This window comes from Hoplias malabaricus, chromosome X1, assembly GCF_029633855.1.
Source record: "Hoplias malabaricus isolate fHopMal1 chromosome X1, fHopMal1.hap1, whole genome shotgun sequence".
Taxonomy (NCBI): Eukaryota; Metazoa; Chordata; class Actinopteri; order Characiformes; family Erythrinidae; genus Hoplias; species Hoplias malabaricus.
The window spans coordinates 17,555,082-17,580,247 of record NC_089818.1 but is presented as its reverse complement, the minus strand read 5'-3'; the positions used below and the strand labels follow the sequence as shown (position 1 = coordinate 17,580,247).

Here is a 25,166-nt window from a genome sequence, read left to right as displayed (position 1 = left end):
GTCATTGGGCGCAAGGCGGGAATACACCCTGGAGGGGGCGCTAGTCCTTCACAGGGCAACACAGACACACACACACATTCACTCACACACTCACACCTACGGACACTTTTGAGTCGCCAATCCACCTACCAACGTGTGTTTTTGGACTGTGGGAGGAAACCAGAGCACCCGGAGGAAACCCACGCAGACACGGGGAGAACACACCTATATAAGAAATATTAAGAAATACATTTTTCATTCAAGTTTTCATTAAAATTTTACAGAAAATTAATTGTTTTATCTACACTTTAGTACCAGAGTTGTTACAGCATATAGGAATGAACATGAACTGTTAGAACATGCTTTTTTTATGCAATTATGTGAAAGTTGCCACAGCAAATGATGAGCCACAAGGCACACTGGAAAAAAGTAAGTAATAGTAAGGTGTTCATCTGTGATTATGTCATAGGCCATGAGTGATAGTCTCACAAAACCCATGAAATATCCTCTTTGCTGAAAGCAAGGAACAGAGAATGGGCCCTTACCAGAAGAAATGAGTACAGGGAGCAATGGGTTTATTTCGGGCGGTTAAGGAATCACCTTCATTACAAAAGTCAAATTGATTGTTAGAATGATTTGTACATTCTAATGTTTTATAAATATCAGGCAAAAGTTTGTGAGTAAATATATCTTCACACTAGACATTCAGGCTAATGAACTGATATTTCCTCCAAAGAACATATGTTTGTATGGCATTATTGTGCCAACTGTAGTGGATAGAACATCCTCATTTTGCTGAATGAAATATGACTATAGGCATGAATACACGAGTGTCTGTCAAGATCTGATACTTGCAATGGCATATATTTCTTAAATTTTGCATATCATTAATGATATAACCAACATGGTTGATAAGTCATTTGTATGTAATGTGACTGTTGTCAGCCCATGACCTGCAGCACACTACATCCAGCTCCAGGTCAGCATCAACACTGACTGACTGAATAAACACAGTTTTATATTCCATCAGAGAGTAACTGGATCATTTCTCAGATTGAATGTCTTGTGAATTCTACAGTTGATGACATTAACACTAATCTGTAATATAAGATGAACTTCTCTTGTTGACTACACCTTCTTCTTATATCCAAGTAAAAAAAACAATATTACTGTACGTGTTTATTCATAGGTGATACTCAAATAACGTATCTTACACTTCACAAACATTTATAAAGTTCTTTAAAGTCATTAAACCTCAGTTTAAATCTAGAGAGTGTTATGAAACTGTCTGCGAGGGGTGGGGGGTAATAATATGTGAATTAACTCTGTGAAATTGTCCAAATGTGTAAGTGACTGGGAGAATGTGTGAAATTGTCCACCTGTGTAACTGAGTGAGTGACTGGGTCAGTGTGATCCACTACAATGCCCTTGTGCCCTGTCCAGGGTTTGTTCCGTCCTTGTGCCCAATGATTCCAGATAGGCTCTGGACTAACTGCAGCTCTGATCAGCATCAGGTTTAAGGCTTTCTACATGTGTATGTTGACTTATGTCATTTGTCATGAAAGGCATGTAAAGGTGTCATGTAGCCACATGATTCATGACCTACAGTAAATTGTTATCTATATTTTAGTCTGATGGAAAATGCATGTTTTAATGCACAGTAAGTCCATCACTCCACTGTAAAGGATTCTGTGCATTTGGCCTACACGTCTCATTCACATTTCCCTCTGTACACAATCTCTGCGTAAGAAAAGATCTCAAGACGTCTAAACATTAAAAACCATTTGAAGAAGTTGGCACAGCAGCGCCTCCTTTGCTTCTCTGTGGCTATTACACCACACTTATATTCTTGCGGTAAAGGGGCGGTTTTTAAGGTCATGGGGCTGAGGGGTATTTTAGCTTTCACTTCTTCACGTTGTATTCAGAAGGATTTTGGAACTTTTGACGGACTGAACGCAAGATTTAAGAGATATTTCCCACTTTATAAACTTCAGAACAGCAGCCTGCAAAACTACTGACTTCAGCTTCTGCAGCTAACGGAATCCCATCCACTCGGCAAAGGTACCGTTATTAATGAACTATTTTCCATGTTTCGTTGCTTCTAACGGTGAGTTTTTGTACCAAAGTTACGAATATTTTATATGAATGAACTCTTGGGACATTTTCACAATTTGAATTACAACTATATTGATCATTAAAGCTTAAAAAACAGGCTGAAATCTCATAAACCAAGTTTACTACTTCAGTAACGGAGGCAGGTTTAAGTAGAGGCGGGCAATATAGTGATTTTTTTGTTAACGTGATAAACACAAAGCTTTAATCAACTTAGTTTTATTACAAAGTGAAGTTTTATTGCATTTACTGCAATATAAACACCCTATAAAAAAGCATGTGTTCAAATCGCCTCCCTACTCCTTCTGTAGTGCCCCTATCAGGTCTTTAAACTATGATTTGTACTTTCTAACGTTTTATAAACATCAGGCAACAGCTTATGAGTAAATATATCTTCACACTAGACATTCAGGCTAATGAATTGACTTGAGGGACTTGATTTTAGCTATTTCTTGGCTCATATTAATGAGAGATATGAACATCAAAGCCTGAATCAACAGAGCTGAATTAGTTTAAACCCAATACAATGAATTAGGAATTAAACGTGAAGGGACTTAATGGGCATACTGTTAGATTTGATCACAAATATAGTTGCCACCTGATACCGGAGTATGTATGAAATCATGTGTAACTTTCTTTTGTCCACCCTGGGACAAGCACAACCTTCAGACTGGCACAGTTATATGAAAGAAAGGTTTTAATATGTGTAGGTTAGACTAGACCACATGGGAACCATTTTTAAGACAAAATGACATCCGCTAGTTGTGTTTATTTCCGATGTGAAAGAGGGAGTTAACATTCATTTAACACCCATAACAAAACATTGAGCTCTAACAACAGCATCCACCTGCCACAATGTGGTTACAGTGTAAGAGTGGCCACAAACTACACACACACTGGTGGGTTATATTGGTTATCATATTTCCTCCAAAGAACATATGTTTGTATGGCATTATTGTGCCAACTGTAGTGGATTGAACATCCTCATTTTGCTGAATGAAATATGATTATAGGCATGAATACACAAGTGTCTGTCAAGCTCTGTTACCTGCAATGGCATATATTTCTTAGATTTTGCATATCATCAATGATATGACCAACATGGTTGATAAGTCATTTGTATGTAATGTGATTGTTGTCAGCCCATGACTTGCATCACACTACATCCAGCTCCAGGTCAGCATCAGCACTGACTGACTGAATAAACACAGTTTTATATTCCCTCAGAGAGTAACTGGATCATTTCTCAGATTGAATGTCTTGTGAATTCTACAGTTGATCACATTGTTTAATTACTGACTTTTGCTAGGCCATGACCTTACGATGAACCAAATGACCCTACATTAATATACTGTTATTTAATCTCTAATATAAGATGAACTTCTCTTGTTGACTACACCTTCTTCTTATATCCAATTAAAATAAAAAAATAAACAATATTACTTTTACGTTTATTCATAGGTGTTACTCAAATAACGTATCTTAAACTTCACAAACATTTATAAAGTTCTTTAAAGTCATTAAACCTCAATTTAAATCTAGGAAGTGTTATGAAACTGTCTGTGAGGAGTGGGGGGTTCCAGATAGGCTCTGGACTAACTGCAGCTCTGATCAGGATCAGGTTTAAGCCTTTCTACATGTGTATGTTGACTTATGTCGTTTGTCACGAAAGGCATGTAAAAGTGTCATGTAGCCACATGATTCATGACCTACAGTAAATTGTTATCTATATTTTAGTCTGATGGAAAATGCATGTTTTAATGCACAGTAAGTCCATCACTCCACTGTAAAGGATTCTGTGCATTTGGCCTATACGTCTCATTCACATTTCCCTCTGTACACATTCTCTGCGTATGCAAAGACCTCAAGACGTCTAAACATTAAACTACAAATGCTATGAATGCCTGGTGCCCATGAATATGTCCATTTGAAGAAGTTGGCACAGCAGGGCGGTGAGAGAGGGGGTGAGAGGTACATTATTTTTACTGGTCAGCTTCAGGTCTGCCTTATCTCTGTTGCTCAGAGCCTGTCGTCTTGCATTCCAACAAAAGGAGTAGAGCTCAGCCAAGCCAACACCAATACCCACCGGAGGGAGAGGGGACAGAAAAACACAGAGCAATAGGAGAAGGAAAAGGATAGGGAGATAAATGAGACACAAAAACAGCCTTCAAGTTTTAATTTTAAATCATTTTAAAGGTTTACATTGTATTAACATTTCATGACAATTTTAAACAATTACTTCAGTTAAATTCAAAGGTACAAGAGACAGCAGTACTGCAGATTTCTTATATAATATTGTTTCATAGATGTATCTTTAGAGGGTTTTGATTTGTGGGTGTTGTATTTGTAAAATCACTTTTGTAAACTTCAGACAGAAGCTGTGGTCAAATAAAAAAAAAAAATCTTTCCTTTCAGAATGTGTTAAAGGAAATCTGTGATTAAACCACCTCTCATTTGCAGCTGTTATTTCTAAGGCGTTTTTTTAAGAGCGGCTTTTTGAGCCTACAGGAAGTACACTCGTGGTTCTGGAAACATTGAACACAATCAGTGTTTTATTTGGACGAACTGCTTATGAGAACCGGATTGGGTTGAACTACTAAGAGTCTAATCTACCAACAAAGTAAGCAAATGTATGCCTGGAACACATGGTGGTTTAATTTAAAGACTAGTCTGGTTTTTAAAAGTAATCAAAGAAGTCCTAGATACCTCAAAGTGAGAACGATACCTCTTCAGAGAACACTTCAGAGTTCCACAGTGTTTATATATGAATTTGTGAGATGTATGTAATATGTAAGTTTAAATTTCAAAAGCAAGGTACAATAAATATGCTATGGTACGAGATGTTTAAAGTGACTTATAAACGATGTTGTCATAATGCTCGGATATGAATTACCTGTCTGATGAAGGTTTGACTCATGAAGTCATCTGTTGTATGGAAAGCTATGACTTCATTATTTCAGTGTCTCCTTGACGTGTTCTTACAAAGTCATAGTGCGTGAATTACTTCAAGTCGAGTTTATTGCATCATCATGAAGAGGCTGCTGCGTCCGAGTTTGTGAAAAATGTCAGAGCAGCACCAATCCATAATGATTGGACAGTATTTGTCATTCTTTGTTGTGTCTGTTGACATGTGAATGATGCAGCTCGCATAGAGTTACTCATAGAACAGAGTCCTGGTGTAGGGTGGGACCACAGTATTGCATAGTGGGGGCAGTTGTAGTCTCAGTGAATGTTAGAATGGATAATTAGGTGCTATATAAAACTGTAACATGCTCTTACTCACGTTCACACACACACACACACACACCATATTGGGTTATCAGCTCCTTTGAAACATTGGCAAACACAAAAGGAAGTTTTGCTTATGCAATATAATAACATATTTGAAGCAGTCATTAAATTTTTTTAATTTACTACTAAATTTATTTTGCTTATTTAGTGCATGGGTAACTTGAATTTGTTCATTTATTGTTGTGTCAGTGTCATTCTGTTACTTACCTAATTTTATTTAATACGCTGATGAGACAATTGAGGCAGGGGCTTTAGTTATATTTTGCTGTTATCAAGGAGACATTCTAGACACAACATACAACAGCACATTTCACATATTAATTAAACATTAATGCCTTTCGCTGGCCTTCTTGTATATGTAGAATGTATATGTGTATAAACCGTTTACTTTAACAAAATATCAAATATTTATAAAATATAAAATACATAATATTTATTTATTTTGTTGTCATCAATATGTTAAACTGAACACATATAACTTGTACACTGAAAAAACATATTTAAATGTGCTTTCACTTAGTTAACAAAACATAATTTGATTAAGAGTACCCAAGTGACTGCGTATGACTGTACTTCTTCAGTATGTAAAACTGCACTATCAGATTATTGCTGCAAGCTGTGTGGTCTAAATTTGGCCTGTAGTAGCAGTTTGACCTGGACCCACCCCTCAGCTGAAGCCTGCTCTCTTCTTGGCTTTTGACCAAGAGCTTGGTCACTTTAGACCAGGCTCACATATTCAGGCTTTAGAGTGTATGTGGGTAGTGTGCACCTCAGTATGAGCTGAATATAGATGTCACAGGTATGTGCCAGTTGTAGCAAACTCACTGCTCAAAAGTTGCTAAAATCATACTAAGGAGAAGTAGCACTAGACAACAGAATAAATGAGATTCTTCTGAGAATAAAAATTCAAAAATATTTACAGCTTCACCTTTCAGCTTCACCATTCAGTGGTTGGTAACCATGAATCTATAAAACTCACTAAAACAATTTTCAAAGTTAATTCCACTGGGCTTTATACTTTTCCACATTTGGCATTAATCATATTGACTTTAGACACATCTGCAGCTGCTTTAGGGCTTTATTGGTCAATGCCTTCTGTAGAGATTTTGACAGTCACAAGTTTCTTTACGCTATTGAAGCTGGAGTGTGGACGTTTACCATTCAAACTTATTAACCCACCTCCATCTTCATCTTTTATTTGGGTTGATATAGATCAAAGTACTGTCAGATGTATATTGAATGTATCATTATATCCCTCATGTGATTCATCTGTACAGCCCTAAGACACAATGTTACGACACCCAAAGATACAGCGCTGTGTCATAGGAACAATGAAGGCTCTACACTTTGGCCTTGGGCAACTTTTCAGCCTTGACATATTGACCCAGTGTGGTTTGTAGGGCACTGACTGAATGGAGAATGATAGCTTGCGTATGACTAATGCCTAAGTTGCATAATTGCTATAAATGAGTACCTCATAATTAAAAGATGTGCATTGTTGAATGCCCACTCCTATTTTTCTCACCATTTTTCATGGTTCCATTAAGAGGTGCTTGAATAAAAGAGGAATGTCTAGGATTTTCATGCTGTCCAGAAGGAGTCTGTGGGGAGCTTTGGGCTGGGACTCTGGCAAATGGTATTTGTTAATTGTGCACAGGTCTTGGGTCAAGAATTCACAGAAAGTGCATTGAATTTCTCTCTCTCTCTCTTTCTCTCTCTCTCTCTCTCTCTCTCTCTCTCTCTCTCTCTCTCTCTCTCTCTCTCTCCTGCATTCCTTATCTGAGTGAATCATGGTCACTGAGGAGCAGTTCAGATCTGCATTCCAACACATTGGTGTTTATAACTGTAAATATACAGTTGTATGTAATATTTGGGGTATATAGTGGGGTAATGTTTGTGGAGAGAGGCCTATATTGAAGTTTGTACTGTTTGTGTGTGGTAGTTGTGTCACATAATTCTTGGGTTTGTTTAAATTTGTAAGAGCAAGAGTCTCTGAGAAGTGACACTGGAAAACATGGTTCTTGTGGGAAAGAAATGCTGTTCTGCTGAGAAGGGGTAGTTTAATGATAGTGGAATGTGATGTGGTGCTCGACTTATTAGTTTTATTAAACAATAAGGTTTTCCATGACTGAGAAAAACAGTGAATGCATTTAAACAATCCTCAAGTGTTTTTGGTTCCACAACCCTTAAAGAAACATTTTACGGTTTAGAAAAGTGATTAAGCTACAGATATGGAGAGAGAGAGAGAGAGAGAGAGAGAGAGAGAGAGAGAGAGAGAGAGAGAGAGAGAGAGAGAGAGAGCATGATCATGTGCAGGGAGCTGAGAGACACACATGGTTCACATTAGTGCACTTTTAACTTTTTCTGACTCTCATGGAGTCTCATGACTCCACTGAGATTTATTTAATGCTATTCCAGTGAATATTCTCTTTCCTTGTGAAATACAGTGGTGTGTTGTGAATTAATTATTTCTCTGATAGGTCTAAGATAACCCTAGATGTTTACTTCATGCTGTCTTTGGAGTATGTAAAGGTAGAAGCTGTGTTTGTCGTACATGTTTATAGGACTGATCTGTTTATAACAGATATAATAGTGATATAACAGACTAGAAATGCTGTGCTGGCCAGTGATATTAACTTATACTAATATACTAATAATGTAGTATTCACTTAAACAGTTTTGATTAATTAAACCTTACTTTCTGCCAAAAGGAAGCAGTGCAGTATCCAAATAACATAATTTTCTACTGTGAAAAATGCAAAAAATGTCAGCAGTAATTGCTATTTTGCAAGGATTAAAATGCATTTGGCCCCTTTCTGGGTGTGTTCCTGGCTTGCACCCAGTGATTCCAGCTTGGCTCCGGCCCCAACGCGACCCTGAACTGGATAAGCGGTTACAGACAATGAATGAATAAAGTGTATTTGTTTAGCTTTGCACTGTAGCTAAAAGGAAAATACTGATAACAATAATTGATTCTAATAGAAATTATGCAATAATGCCTGCATGTATGAGCACACACTGGCTTCAAAAGGCAATCTGGGACAGGTTTTTGGCATTCTATGATACCATGTTATCCATAAAAATACATAATTATTCCAATAAAACTAGCCACAGTGGCCACCATCTTGCACTTACTTATTTGAGTATTTATTTATTTATTTATGTGCATATATTTGTCCATTCTGTCCATTTATTGTAATTTTTTGTCATACTTAAAATGATAAGAGAACATTATAAGTAGATATTGTCCAACAAAAATTTGTCATTCAGTAGCAATGATAATTCTCATTCTCTGCCTTTCAGAATGTCTGTAACGAGGACATCAGTAAGAGATGGTTTGGCTGTTGGCCGTTTCCATGGCATTGCCACAAGCAATGGACAGGCAGTTCCAGAGAAGGAGACACTTGCTAAGGAAGCGCCTGAGGAGGGGTGTTGTCGTAGATGGTTACGGAAGTGTTGCCCTTGTTGCTTTCGACGACAGAGCTGCTCATATGATGCCGTCAATGAAGCAGATGTCATGACAGACGATGAGAAACACCCAATCCCTGAGCCCCCCCAACCTCACACAGATGACAATGAGCTGAAGGGTGAGCCATTTAACCTCACTTATCACAGCTCTGTTTACTCATAGCATCATTGCATCTGTAAATCAGGGTAAAGGTACTTTCTGGTTGGCAGCAATGGATAAGTGGTGAAATCCACACACAGCGCAAACTAAACTTCTCTTGTGTTGAAATTAAGTAGTACAGCCTTCCGCAACAAACTGGAAATTTTTGAGTTTCCAACAAAGTTTATAAATTTTGGAACATTTCTGTTAGTAAATTCTTCATGAAATGTACACAGGCTGTAAATTGTGGAAAATATTGGCCAATAAATCCTAATTTTACCTAATGCAGCTTTGTTTTTAAGTTGCTTTACGTAACTTGTGTTTCAAGCTTATGTGATCTAATCAACATTTTGGAATATTTCCATATATTACTTAAATAATTAGTACAATAATGTTGTATTTTGTACATTTCTAGATAAATACTGCCACTTTATTTAAAGTGAGACCTGATGTTATAATATACTCCCCATTTACAAAACAATATCAATCACAATTTCCAGTTAATTAAACAGATACCAGGATACGTATTAATGTCCAAATATTCCAATATTTATGTCTCTAAATGTAATGTAGTCCATGTTCCCTTTTTATTTCAGAGCTGGGATTAACTGTGCGGTCAGTGGACCTGCTCAACTCAAAAAAGGGACAGAACCGCACAGAGCATCACACTGACCAGTACCACAACAATGAGCTCATCATCCGCAGAGGCCAGACCTTTCAAATGGAGCTGGTCCTGTCACGACCTTTCAATGTCAACACAGACAAACTGCACTTGGAGCTGAAGACAGGTTAGTGTGAGGTTATGCATCATGACAAACATATTTTAACACATTGCCTTAAGTAGCTTTTGAGTAAAAAAAAAAAACATGGAAGTGTTTCTGATAAAGTGGCGGGTGAACATACATTAATTATTTAATTCATATTCTGTAACTGCTTTATCCAATATAGACAGGGCCTCCATTCCATCACAGGGCCTCACACACTTACACACTCACACCTGTGGATACATTTTCATAGGCAATCCCTCTACCAGCAGGTATTTTTTGGATTATGGAAGGAAACCGGAGCACCATGGGTAAACCCACATAAACAAAGTGGGAACACCCCAAACTCCTCGCAAACAATGACCCGAGGCATGACAGTGACACTACCTGTTGCACCAAGTGAAAATATAAAGCAGGTGTAAAAGTGTAAGAAGGGGCAAAGCTGTTATTCGCAGTAGCTTTCTGTTTGCTCTGTGCATTAGCTAAAACTTATAGCTCCTTCCGTAAATCATGCATGAAATGATACAAAGGAGCAGCAGGAGTCGAGGCCTGGTATTCAGTCTACTGATAAAACCATGTTTTCACACATCTTCACTCATGTACCCTTTTCCACTCTGTCCACTCTGCAAAGAATGCATGACTGACCATGCATCAGGGTGTGGACTGAGAAAAGAAGAGCAAGAGCATGAAAAAGAGGGAGGAGTGCAGCACTGTAGCCCACTGTAGACTAATGAATCAGTCATAGAGTATGCTGCTAGATTTTTTCTGAAGCTGTGCAAACATTGATACAATGTGTAAACCTTGGCTTTGACCATAAAGTGGTTTATTAAAATGTTTGTGGGCACCTGCACACCCAACATTTCTTATGAATTGAAGGGAATTAACATGTGTTTTGTCCCTGTTTGCTGTAGTAGCAGCCTTCACCCTTCTATGATGGATTTACAACTTATCAACTGGTTGCATTCAACCACATACATTTTATTCAGGGCAGGTAGTGGCTCCACAGTCCAGTACTGGGGACTTTAACTCATCTAACCAATGCTTGTCATTGTTAATGGTGACCTTAGATTCATATGCAGTTGCTAAATACTCAGTTTAGCGCCAGTCAGTCAGATATGACACACAGTTCAAAGTGCAACTCAGGCATAGACTTCCTGTGTGTAAATTTCCAAGAGGTTGAGAGGAAGGGCATTAGTGTTGTGTCACTGGGTATTTCAAATAGTAATACACTGTAATTACCTCTTTTGTTTAGTGAAATTGATGTTTAAATGAATCACGCGTGTGCTTCTCACTTTTCTCTGGAAATGTTACGACAGTGGGAATATTTTGACCATAATCTCACATAGCTTTGCTAACATTAACAAGCAAACACAAATGAATCAGAAAGTGGTGCTCCATACACTCCCTTCCTGAAAAGGGAGGGTCAGCAGTGTGTACTTAACTACTACTCAGTGGGTGAGTTTGAGGACGTTCCCTGAAATGTTTTTGCTGTGCTACATGTCTGAACTTAAGTTATACTTTATTAATCCTACATGAAATGATTTTGTCATTTTAAAGTGTAACTACAACCAGTCAGAACAGAACGCTGTAGCCGGTAGAGCCAAACCACCTGGAGCAGCACTGGGCAGGGTGTGGAGTTATGTGCCTTGACCAATAGGGTACCCAGGTTTTGCAGTCAGTCCTGGAAATTGAACCTGCCAACAGTTGTTATCTCCTATTCTTGAGCAGTCTCTTTGCAGACTTCAGCAGGTTTGCATCCTTGTACTACAACTGTACCCACAGACTGAACTTAGCGCAGTAAGAGCATCTTTGATTTCAAAGTAGTCTTTCGTACCATATCAATGCACCAGTTATCCCTCAAACAGACAACATGGTAATAGCATATCTGTTCTTCTACTTAAAAACACCAATGGGATGGACATGGAATGTTTAAATCTGCACATTTGTTTCAGTTCAGCAAGTCATATCCACAGTGAGAGACCTAGTAGGGTGTGTGTATGTTACCTTTGACCCAGTAAACCCCTAAAACTCTAGAGAATATAGAGTCATTTTGAAAAATTAGTAATGTGTCTTTTAAAGGTTCGCTGCCTCTGGTGTCAAAGGGCACACATGTCGTCATTCCTCTCGTGGAGGATCTTGAGGACCTGCGCTGGGAGGCCAAGATTGTAGAACAGAACAGCAACAGGATCAAGCTGTCTGTCAACTCCCCTCCGAACGCCATCATCGGCCTGTACAAACTCAGCATCGCCACCCACTGTCCAGAGAGAGAGAGTGTCACCATGTATGATCCCAACAAAGAAATCTACATTCTCTTCAATCCATGGTGTGAAGGTAAGAGGAAGAGAAGCCGTGAACAGTATTACACAGTAAGGAATGGCAGCTATTAGCGACCAGTTTTGCCAGATGTAGGAAAGATATTATGTAGTTATTATTGATTATTGTGTATTATTTGGTTTGTCCCACTGTTTACAGGATATTTTACTTGCATTTGGTACATATTGTGCACATGGTATTTTTCTGTATCTTACTTGCAGTTTTGTCCTCTTGTGTATAACATGGTTTGATGTATTTGTTTTAATTTGTTGCCATAAATGCTGAGTTAACCTTTCTAACTAAACTCTATAGCTGAGTGAACACACCCCTCACAGCCCTGTTTGGGTGGGTCATCATGCTTGCTTGCTCTCTCTCTCTCTCTCTCTCTCTCTCTCTCTCTCTCTCTCTCTCTCTCTCTCTCTCTCTCTGTGTCTGTCTGTCCCTTGCCTTCCTCTGCCAAATGCCGGAGGTGTTGAGTAAGGATTCCTCAGCTGCCAAATATGGGCCAGAACTCTAATCAGCATTCCCTCTCAGCTCTGTAATTTGAGTGTAGTTCTACTCCCCTAAATGTTTTCTTTCTTTGCCCTCAGTTTTTATTTTCTGTTTCTTAAACAAATATTCTTCTTCAATATTGATGTCTTTGTCCACCTATCATTATAAGAATTACAGGTTCACTCACAGCATTTCCTGTCCCTGCAGCTCAGACATCTTGTTTCCTTCACCGGTCTATCACTCAGCAATATGAGCCGCTTTTATTGTTCCTCTTTTGGAACCCACTCCCACACCCAGTGAAATAGTGTGGTGTGTGTGGTCTGTCCTTTCTCTTTTCTTTCTCCAGTGCCTCCCTCACTTCCTCTTTTCTTTTGCTAAACTCTGGCAGAGCGTGAGTTGTTTTCCTTTCTGTACAGTTGAACTGTTCTTTGACAGGTCATAACACACACATTGGTTTTTATACCTTGTCAGGACCTTGATATTACTTATGTCAGAGACACCCTTAATTTAATTTTTAAATTCAGGATGTCTGAGGTGCAGAATAACCCACTTGCCTATGGAGGAATCTTAAGTGAAAAATAAGAGTTTCAAAACACACATTTGTTGATCTCCACCACATTGTGGTCCTCCTCTCGCCACATTCCTCTGATAATCATGCCCATATGTCTGTAAAGACAGAAAGCACTGTTCTGTTTCGTGTGTTTTGGGTGTGGACCACTGACTGCACCGGAACATGCAGTTCTCAAGGACCCCACCTGTGGGGGGGCTTACTTTGATGATGTCACACAATGAGTGTGTTTCAATGAAGTCATTCAGACCACTCAGTAAAATTCCAGGAACTGTGTCTCCCAGATTTTACAACAAACACCAACACCCACTTTCTCCCTCTCTTTTTCTCTCCCCTCTCTACCATGCTCCCTCCTATCTGTCTCTTTTAGAGGACGTAGTGTATATGGATGATGAGGTTGAGAAGAAGGAATATGTACTGAATGACACAGGGAGGATTTACTATGGAACTGAAAAACAGATCGGTGCTCGAACATGGAACTTTGGACAGGTGCAGTATGGAGTGAATAAAGCCTGAAGTTTTATACTTCTGTTTATTTGTTAGTAAATACATAAGGTATTATATTGATTGGTTCCTGTGTGTAGCAGAAATGGACCTGCAGACGGCTATAAAATTGGTCAAGAAATTGGCCAGTTAATGTCCAAGATCATGGACATTTATTCATTTTATCAACTCCTCTGATCATATAGTTTCTGCATACATAGTTATCTTTATTTTAATGTTCAAAAACACTAAAAGGATCAGGTCTGATTTGATTGGTGACACGGACATGCTGGTGGTGTGTTAGTAGTTAGCAGTGGATCAGACACAGCAGTGATGCTGGAGGTTTTGCATCCTTCAGTGTCAGTGCTGGACTGACAATAGTCCACCAACCAACAGTTCTTTCTCTGATTTTATATCCACAAAGTGAACCAGCAAGATACATATGTTTAATAGAGTGGGCACAGTGTTTAAATCAGTTGATCAACAGAATTAATGAATTTTGCACATCTTCAATACACTAACAATCATTCATTCATTCATTGTCTGTAACTACTTACCGAATCAGGGTCTTGGTGGTCCAGAGGCTACCCAAATCACAGGGCACAATTGGGAAACACAACCTGGAGGGGGTGTCAGTCCTTCACTGGTGTACACTAACATTATTTACAATTATTAGTCAAGTTCCTCACATTACTGCTATTACTGCAGGAAGACTTAACACACTTTGGATAAACATAACAAATAAGAGAAGTTCCACTTTGACATTTCCAAAGAGAGAGACAAATGGCCTTAGGCAAGCTCTTACAAACCAAAAACAAATTCACTACATATAACCTCAGTAATCGAAAACGAAACCATAAATATCCTAAGCCCACTCTTACATATGAATAATGAATCTGAACCCCGAAATCTGGCATAACTCGTTTAGCAAAAGAAATTCCATTTACATAAATGTACATTTTAATTTAGGCTGACTCTCTGTCTTCATCTCTGTCACTCTCAGTTTGATGAAGGTATTCTGGAGGCGTGTATGTATATCCTGGAGAAAAGTGAGGTTCCTCCATCTGGCCGAGGAGATCCAGTGAATGTAGTTCGAGTCATTTCTGCTATGGTGAGTGATGCAGTAAAACTGTTTCCATCACTGGTTTTATAATGGCTAATATTATATTTAAAACAATGCTATCAACCAAATAATGGCCTAATATTTCTTCTCCATCCAGTGTAAAATGAAATTGTGCACTACAAATGTAGTTAAATTTAAATATTTTGCATCATAAATGGCATAAATCATTAAAACCATAAATGGTTTTACTGTGATATCCCACTTTAATGTTCCATTTGTATTTACAGCTCTCATTCACAGAAGCGATCCCAGTACATACATGGAATTATTATACTGGCATAAAAATGAAAATGTTGATTCAGACCTGGTCTGGTGGTGTCTTTGTTTACTCCAGATTAATTCTCCTGATGATTGTGGTGTTCTGGAGGGGAACTGGTCTGGGAACTACGCGGGTGGTACGCCCCCCACAGCATGGAGTGGCAGTGTGGAAATCCTGAAGAGATACCACAGAGAAGGAGGTGTGCCTGTGAAATATGGACAGTGCTGGGTCTTCTCCGGTGTCACTAATACAGGTACATGATGATTCAAAGTTCAGTATAACTGAGGAAGATTTAAAATTCATATTCCAAAATTTGGTACCCATCTTTTCAACTTTGGAATCACACTTGGTATTGCCATCCAATGTGTGTGTGTGTGTGTGGGGGGGAGAGAGAGAGAGAGAGAGAGAGAGAGAGAGAGAGAGAGAGAGAGAGAGAGAGAGAGAGAGAGAGAGAAATAGAGAATGAATTATGGGCGGCTGCAGGTCATTGCTCCGCTGTGATATTCATAGCCGACCCTGGCCAAAAATCAGTATGTCGATGACAAAAATACCCTAGCTGCATTCCAGACGTTCCTGTAGGCCACAGTGCTGTGCTGGTGTATATGTGTGTGTGTGTGTGTGTGTGTGTGTGTGTGTGTGTCTTTCGCTGTGTTTCTCAAGCCACCTAAAGACCCTTTAACAAGATAGCAGTAATATTATTAACTTGTTAATTCAAGTCTTTATCACTCTAAACCTGTCTGCGTCTCTCAACACCCACCTTTCTCTCTTTCTCTCTCTCTCTCTCTCTCTCTCTCTCTCTCAGTATTGAGATGTCTTGGTATTCCTTCCCGGAGTGTAACCAATTTCCAGTCTGCCCATGACACAGATGTTTCCTTGACAACTGATGTGTATTTTGATGAAAATATGGACCCTCTTAACTACCTCAACTCAGATTCAGTGTGGTAAGTCCAGATGGTCTATACAATAAAAAAAAAGATGTACCTCAGCTGATGTTAAATATTAAAGTCAGGGTTATAAGGGCTGTAAACGTTTTAAGAAAGATCCAAAACACTTAGGACAGAATGTGAAATGCTGCTACAAAATAAAGCAGAAAATTATATTTCATTTTATTACAAAAATACAAATTGTCACTGTCCAATTTAAAACATGTATCTCACAAAATAGTCAGTTTACAGAAAAAGGAAAAAACCTTTAAAACTTCAATAGAAATTAAGGTAAAAAGATTGTAAAAACATATATATTTTTAAGTTTTTTTAAACTATATTTTAAAAACATATATGTTTTTCATGTTTGTTTTTATGTTTATTTTTGTAAATATTTATATGATGCCTGCAGCTTGTTCCATTAAGGATGGGATAGGCGTTCTCCATTGTGCTCCATCACCTTATCAACACTCAATAATCATAATAGTCAAGACACAAGTTGATCCTGTTTAAAATGTGAATTTTGGTTTGGCAGAGCAATTGTACTCAGCTGTACTCAGGAGATATCTCCTCTCTCCCTGTCCATATCTGTTAAGGAATTTCCATGTGTGGAATGACTGCTGGATGGCGCGTCCTGATTTACCACCTGGTATGGGGGGCTGGCAGGTTGTTGACTCCACACCCCAGGAAACTAGCCAGGGAACTTTCCGCTGTGGCCCAGCATCTATTACAGCTGTCCGCACAGGGCAGGTGTACCTGAGACATGACACACCTTTCGTATTTGCTGAGGTTAGTTATTCATGATATTTGAATCTGAAACAGGGCAGCAGGTAGTGTCACAGTTACATAGCTTCAGGGACCTGGAGGTTGTGGGTTCGATTCCCACTCCGGGTGACTGTCTGTGAGGAGTTGGTGTGTTCACCCCGTGTCCGCGTGGGTTTCCTCCGGGTGCTCCGGTTTCCTCCCACAGTCCAAATGAACTGGCAACTTAAAAGTGTCCATAGGTGTGTGAATGTGTGTGTGTTGCCCTGTGAAGGACTGGCGCCCCCTCCAGGGAGTATTCCTGCCTTGCGCCCAATGATTCCAGGTAGGCTCCGGACCCACTGCGACCCTGAACTGGATCAAGTGGTTACAGATAATGAATGAATGAATGAATCTGAAACAGACATTATTTTGAATAATATTAAGCTTAGCAACAGTCTCTAAAGATATTTGCAGGTCCAGCTTTAATAGACCTGTCGGTGCTCAGCCTAAACATACATTCTTTCATAGCAGTGATTTCATGGTTGGACAAGATTTGGCGCTATTATGGGAAATCGAGCCTCAAAATTGAGTCAAAATAATTTTCACAGTTTTACTCATTTCATATGATATTTATTCTTGAATGAGTTCAAGATTGATTCACTTGCATTTCACATCTAGTGGAAATCCAAAAACTAAATAAATGCTTAGGACAGTTATAGTGCATGTAAAGGCAGTTTTATTGTAAGTAAATATTGAATTGCTATATTGGTTTGTCTTCAGGTGAACAGTGACAAGATTTACTGGCAAAGAAATCAAGATGGTACTTTCAGTCAGATCCACAGTGAGAAGAATACTGTGGGACGCTGCATCAGCACCAAGGCTGTTGGATCTGATGAGCGCATTGACATCACAAACCTGTACAAACACCCTGAAGGTGAGAGCACATAAAGACTCACAGATACATATATACACTCAAACACTACATACGAGTGTATCAATTCATTTCTCTTAAAGCCATAAAGTAAAACCTTTAAAAAATGTGCAGTTAATAATGTAAGATACCTTTTCAAAATCTTTCTTCTTTTACTGCATAGTTGGAACAAAGAGAAAGTCTAACAAAGATATAAAAATGCAGCAAAAGAATACAAAAATAGTATAATAAATTAAATATAAGTGTATAGGATGAGCAAGGTCAGGGTGGACAGCTGAGAGTGCAATAAATAAGAATATAAAGAATGTTAAAATATAAAATACAAAAACAACAGTTAAACACAAGCAAATTTTACACACTGTCCAGGTACTGTCTATATACATAAAGAATCATGGACGTCTTTAGGCCTGTTTAGAAATAAATGTTCTTTAGCCCCCCAAATTCTCCATATTAACAATGTAATGAAACTTGGGCACACTAGGACCTGGGGGAACTGCTGCTGTTACTGCATGTCCCTTTGACAGAATGTGAACATGATGTATGCAGGGAGAAGTAGTAAGTTTCCTGATGGCGAGTGTCATTTCAAGACACAAATAAAGGAAAAATGTTACCTGAATACTTGTTACAATCTTTAGTTGACCAAATTCAAAAGCCGCTGATGCAATAGTTAAAATAGCATTATACTAGCAGAGGAAACCTGATTATTGATGAACATAAAGTAAGCCTGCTGAAAAAGCCAGTTAAAATGAACTGACATGTATTAGAAGAGGATTTATACTCTGCAGCCATGTCAGTTGAGAGCAAAACTCTATAAATCATTGATCACAACAGAATCATCGATCGATTTGCCACACTGAAAAAGCGAAGATATCCTTTGATGCTTCCACTACCTTAAAAGACCTAAATACAATAACAATAACTACACATTTTCAAGTAAGAACTTCTCAAATACAGCAAAAATTTCTAAGATTGAATGAATATTGGATTTATTTTTTAGAACTGAAATAAAAAATGGCAAATAAATGTTAAAATATTTTTCTCAGAATATTTTTTTATATTTTTTTACTGGATTTAAGAAAACATTAACCTGGTGACCAAATTACAAGTCATATATGTTTTTGTTAGTACTGCCAATTTTGGTGTATTCCTTTCTGTTGGGGTTTTGCCTATAGCCCTGTTTTCCTCTGGCTTTTTAATTTTTAATAACTATTTCTGCTGTCAAAGGTCACATTCAGACATCCAGGTTATTGAACAGAACTACAACTATAAAACAAATGCACATTGATCGTACCAGTCTATATTACTATTTGAGGGTATATGGGACCTGCTACTGTAAGTAACATTGTGGCTTTGCTTAATCTGTACCTCATCAATGAAATTAGCTGCTATTAGCTATTAGCCACCCTAACCAATAGTCTCTAGTGATGGCCCTGTAATGAATTATATTACATATTGCACACTTTTATATTTACATATTGCACTATGAAGCAAAATGTGAAGCAAAACAACCCAGTGTTTATTTTGTGGACTGCCTATATCAGAAAACAAGCATCCCAAGCATCGAAATATCTCCAAACACTGCGCTGGAGCTGTGTTTATGTAAAGTGGTTGGACATATTTAACCACATTTTGTGGGTTGGTAGGCTTTAGAACACAGAAATGAATTTGTCCATGCACTAAAAGTGATTTATTTCACAATATGTCCTCGTTATAATAGAGATATGTGTAGATCTATCAAATGGCCAGAAACGAACTGTTTTTACAAATAAAGGTTCATTTATCAGCTGATCTCTGCAGATCCCATGGGCAGTTAGGAAATAATAATAATCTCTGAGATGAACACATATGTACCAATGCAGGAAGGTCCTCAGTCACTTAGGATAAATAAGTTACAATCTTCTTTATGTTCCTTCTTTACATTTTTTGAATATTTATCAAGCGATCTTGGTTCCTTTTGAGCCAATAACTAGCATCTCCGTCTCCGTCCACTAGAGGGGGCGCCGCGCAATCCCCCAGAGCTAATCAGGTTCAACGGCCCACAGCTGAGCAGAGGGCTTTATAAACCCAAAATGACAGTGCTCAGTGCTGGGTCATTGTCTCAACTTGAGCAGTAAGAAATATCCGGTGAATGGTCGAGGGCTGAGAGTTATTGCACTCCCCCTCATCTTTTTCTCTTCTTGAGTCTTTTCCCTTTGCGGAGGGAGGACTGGAACCTCTGTCAGTGTCAGTTTTTTTCCTTGTTTCTCTTTTATTTGTTTTCCCTTTCCTCCTGTTGGGGTGGCCAGTTGTTTATTTAGTTAATCTCAACCAGCTTTCTCTCTCCCTAATAAGTTACTTATTTTGTTTTCCACCTGTCAGTTTCTATTAAATTTAGGCCAGTGTGAACATTATTTTATATTTATTTATTATTATTTTTTTTGGGGGGGGGGGGGTGGTGTTCATTCTGTGTTGTAACTGAGATCAAACTTGTCATTGAGTCCTACTGACAACTAACTGTGGTAGCACACAGAGTAAGCACCTACGCCATTAACCAGCCGGCCTGGGTTTGGTCCCCTGTTGTCTGAACTGACTCTACATTGTCTCGTTCACTGACCTTGGTCCAACGCTTGGAGTACTGATTACACATTTGAAATTACTAGTCATATGTGGCTCTCTTAACTAATGTGAAATTGATTTTAAAAAAAAGGCAATGATTTGAACATGAAGCCCACTGTGTACATTTGCATGTATTTGTATGCATTTGCAATGCATAATTTATCATTTTACTTGTGGTTATGTGTTTGATGCTTCAGTAGGTAAATAAATGTGAAGCCCAGATATTCATATATAAAATGTCACCCCACCCACCAATGATCCTGAAAGTTAATCTCACCTGTTAGAACCTCACTATTAGACTTTGACTAACCTATCTTCTCCTCAACCAGGCTCAGAAGAGGAGCGTATTGCGGTGGAGACAGCATGCCGTTATGGCACCAAGCCAAATGTGTACTCCTCCCCAGCAGTGGAGGATGTGAGTGTTGAGGTGAATCTTGATGGAGATGGCCCATGTATGGGTGAAGACGCTGTGCTGAAGATCCTGATGAAGAACAAGAGTGATCAGACCCGCAGGACCACCCTCCACAGCCAAGTGGCTGTGATGTACTACACTGGTGTTTTGAAGAACACGGTTAAGAGCGATGAGATACCTGTAGAGCTGCAGCCCAATGAAGGTGAGCAGGGAGGAAGTGTAATCTAGAGTCTGTAATGTTGACCATATTGAATTAACCTTTTATAACTCCTGTGTTGGGAGAAAATAAATTGGAGGTTTACTAACTAAAAAACTATATTTTAATCAATGGTTTCTTCTGCCAGAGAAAGTCGTAGACTGGGTCCTACCCTATAACCTTTATAAGGACAGCTTGGTGGACCAGGCTGCCCTGATGCTGACCCTGTCTGGAAGGGTCAGTGAAACAAAACAGGTGCTGGCCACTCAGACCACCTTTAGACTCCGTACACCAGATATAATAATTGAGGTGAGAAAACAATGCCAGTAATTTAAAGATTTGGTGTTATAAACTGTGGTTAATCATGGGGAAAGCGGTGTAATTGTAACATGTCACATCTTTCCAGCCTCTGGGAGAAGCATATGTGGGTAAGGAGGCTTCAGCCAAGCTCACCTTCACCAACCCATTGCCGTGCACCCTCTCTAATGTGGTGGTTAGAGTAGAGGGTCTTGGCCTAAGGGACCTCCATCCCATCAACGTGGGGTAAGAAAACAACCATTTTGATGGAGTCATTTTCACTTTTTGAGCAGTTCCTTGCTTTTCCATGGGAATATTTAATATCTCTCACATTAAACCCATAATAAAACATCTCTGCTTGTACTGGTTAGTTATGAAACTGATATTGGATATAAACTATTTGCTAAGACTCTAGTCTAACTCCTGGTTTCTTTTTATGTCAGAGATGTGGTTAGGCATGCTACTGTGACAGTGACAGAGCACTTCATTCCCTCTCTGTCTGGGACGAGGAAGCTGGTGGCCTCTCTGGACTGTAAACAGCTTACGCAGGTTCATGGTGTGGTCGACATCGTCGTGCATGAGGATAAGTGAAGACACAAGTTTTGATGTGTTCAGGATGCCCATGCAATTACCATTCCACACTGGTCTTTCTACACAACACAGCATACACTCACACTGGCCACTTTATCTTAAACACCTAACTTGCAGGTGTTAATAATTGTTGATGAATATTATGTTAATCTTCCTCTAACACTGGTCTGGGAGCACACCTTCACCTGCACGTTTTGTTGTTAGTCTGCTCCCAGAACACTTGATTCATACTAATCAGCTCACTAACTCTAATGCCTTCTGAGCGGTGGTGGTATCATGTACGAAAACGCAAAGACATACAGAGCAGAAGTTCTGCACTGAGGACCAGGGATGAGAACCTGAGCTCTAGCCCTTCATGAAATTTATGACCTCAGAGTTGGCAGATTATTCTCAACCCAGCACTGACAGCACAACTGAGGTGTTGAAAAACTGAATGAATGCTGCTCACATTCATATTGGGCAAAGTACATGCTGCCAGTGTCAATGCTGTGCTGAGAACTGTCAACTGTCAGGTTATCAGTGGTCCTGTTAGGAAAGTCTTACATACAAAATGTCCAGTGAGCATAGCTACTAAGCAGGTGTAGGTGTGACCTACGTTCTATGGGGTGTAGAATAAGAGAGGCTCCTAATGGCAAAGACGATACTGTTAGTTTAATGCTGCGTATATGAAGGATTAGTTAAGCCCTACAGGACCTGCATTCATTTTACCTGGAGAGGTCCTTTAATTTAAATGATTAAAGACACAGTAATATTTGTCTAGTGTGAGAGGCAGATTGTTAAAAAATAGTGCAGTGACTTAGTGTGTCGGACTGTAAACTGAGTGATTTTGAATGCAGTGTGAATCTTTATTGACGGTAGTTTGCATTTTCTGACTGTGATTGTGAATGAATGCTCTTCTGTAATTGGTTGAACCAAGAGCCAGCAATAGGAGTCTAAACCACCGGTGGTCAATCAAATCTCACAAATGGCATTAGAAAACCTTCTCTGTAAAACAGTCCAGCTCCAGTAGGGCTTTAATTCAACTCCTGTTTTACAGTGGTACACCCTCTCAATGTTGTTGGTGCTATATAATAAGTTAGAAACTGGAGATAACTTACAACGAGAAACTCCCAAAGATACACAATGATATCTGTATGATTCTTTCAGTAGGAATACTTCATTGAGGTGCTTTGTGAATACACCTCATTTTCTGAGCCATATTAGAACTGTAGAAGTTTAAAGTGCTGTTTTTAAAATGAATATTTTTATTAATAATGAAAGTTGTCTTATATTGCATGCTTGGCACAAATGCTTACTTTAATCAGCCTTTTCTAAAGCACTTAAAGATGAAGCCGCAAACTCAATATGAATGTCGAAGTACCCAAACACCTCTTCTAATTAATTCAGTTACTACAAGGTGCATGCGTTGTTGCCTCAGACATTCAGTTATAGAAAATCATTGTCAACACAGTGGGGCATTCTGGAGCAGATGCACATGAACCTAAGGTCTGTATTCTCAATGCCAAGTGTTGGCTAGGAAGGTGTAAAATCTTATTGGCCCAGTATTGGCCGATGAATGAGGTGTACCATGTTCTCTGGTGTGATCTGAGCACCATTCGATATCTTTTTGGCAGGAGTAAGATGGGTGTTTGTGGATGTTAAATTATCTTGAGATGCTGCCTCTCAGCAGCTGTAGAAGCATCTGAAGCACTGTTAATGGTATTTCAAATATGCAGTTTTTAATGATCTTAGAATTGGGAATGGCTTAACTAGAGTGTGCATTTTATGATGTGAAATACTGTCTATATAAGGAACGCTCTAGAAATGGGGACACAGCTGCTGTGTATATACATGGCACACCGTGTAAATAGTGTCTCTAATTTTCTATAATATAGTTTATTTACAGTCTAACTTTACTGATTAGATTCTGATATTACATAATTTGCTTTAAAAAAATTAAGAATTTTATGTCAGTATCAAAAAGGCCTTTATATTTCTCAGCAGTGAGTGCTCAGGTGTGAGTACGTTATTAATCTTCAAATGTTAACACCTTTCATTGCATTTGTCTGGTTACTACAGTCCTCCTCTTGACAATACAATGTGAAGGAAAACTTCATTAGATGTGATTTATGTAACTCTTGACTTTATTTATAAACAGTTTTACTTTTTATAGCAATGCTATTTTGTTGTTAATAAAACAATCAAAATCTGAAGTGTCCACTTTTTTTTTTTAAATTTCCAATCTTATACAGACTACAAATGAGCTTCAGAAGAAGCTTCAGAAACCTGACTTGGGCTCTTCTGATACGTTCATATCAAGGACAGCTGATTTGAATTCATTAGACAGCTCTATAATAACATGAAGCACTTCAAGATCTGTAGCTCTGCTCTTTCGAACACTAAAGCAATGTATGTGACAGAAATCAAGAAGCAAAACTCAAGAGCACAATCTTCCCTCTCTATATTCTTTCAGGATCAGTTATCTGTTATTGCAGCCTAAACATATTCAGTTTTATGGACGCATTCTTATACAGCATGCATCTTTGCACACAGTCTGATGACTAATATATATGACAGAATATTTAACTCTACGTGAGTCGTCAGGTTTCTTTCTGAAGACCATTAATGATGGTTAGTAAACCTTGTGGAACCTTTTTCTAATTAATATTTATTTCAGAGTTTATATCACTCAAATCTGAACAAAATTCATATTATATAGAAAAAACATTAAATGCTTTATCTGAATCTGAAATCGGTGTAAGGGTTCTCATGCACTAAAAAAAAACATTTCTGAGCCATTCCAGTAATGCAAAAGTTGTTGCCATGCTTGCCTCAAAATATACCATACACTTCCTCATGTAAACACAAGGTGAAACATTTGAGAAAAGGCCCTCAATACCCTTGTTTGAAACTGAAAATGTGTGACCCAGGAATATCTCAGTAGTCTGCTGAAAGGATGAGAGGGTGACAAAGACTCCTAGATGTTTCTGAAAAGCTGTTTACACGCCAAGACATCTGCCAGTCCATTACTGACTCAGTATGATGTCCAAACATTAGCCCATGCCAAAATTCATTCCTTCATTCATTATCTGTAAGCGCTTATCCAGTTCAGGGTCGCGGTGATTCCAGAGCCTACCTGATGCAACGCGGGAATACACCCTGGAGGGGGCGCCAGTCATTCACAGGGCAACACATTCACTCACACACTCAGGGACACTTTTGAGTCGCCAATCCACCTACCGACGTGTGTTTTTAGACTGTGGGAGGAAACGCAGACACAGGGAGAACACACCACACTCCTCACAGACAGTCACCCGGAGCGGGAATCGAACCCACAACCTCCAGGTCCCTGGATGTGCGACTGCGACACTACTGTGGCGCCACTGTGCCACCCAAGCCAAAATTACTGTTTTATATTCAAATTTTAAGTGAATGAAATATAAAGTAACTTCATTACCATTTACAGGAAATGTGTGTAAAATGTGCTATCTAGTGTCCAAACTACAA

At 38.8% G+C, this 25,166-nt stretch overlaps 1 protein-coding gene across 1 annotated transcript; it reads left to right on the top strand.

The window, feature by feature from the left end:
- Positions 1-1,910: 1,910 nt before the first annotated feature.
- LOC136675952 (protein-glutamine gamma-glutamyltransferase K-like) lies at positions 1,911-23,833 on the top strand. The gene is made up of 14 exons (XM_066652778.1): positions 1,911-2,040; positions 8,686-8,969; positions 9,586-9,777; positions 11,833-12,084; positions 13,497-13,615; positions 14,613-14,720; positions 15,067-15,244; positions 15,794-15,932; positions 16,511-16,703; positions 17,439-17,592; positions 20,514-20,798; positions 20,941-21,101; positions 21,199-21,335; positions 21,533-23,833. Exons 2-14 carry the CDS (start codon positions 8,687-8,689, stop codon positions 21,678-21,680), a joined length of 2,349 nt encoding a protein of 782 aa, XP_066508875.1. The 5' UTR covers positions 1,911-2,040; position 8,686; the 3' UTR covers positions 21,681-23,833.
- The last annotated feature ends 1,333 nt before the right edge of the window (positions 23,834-25,166 follow it).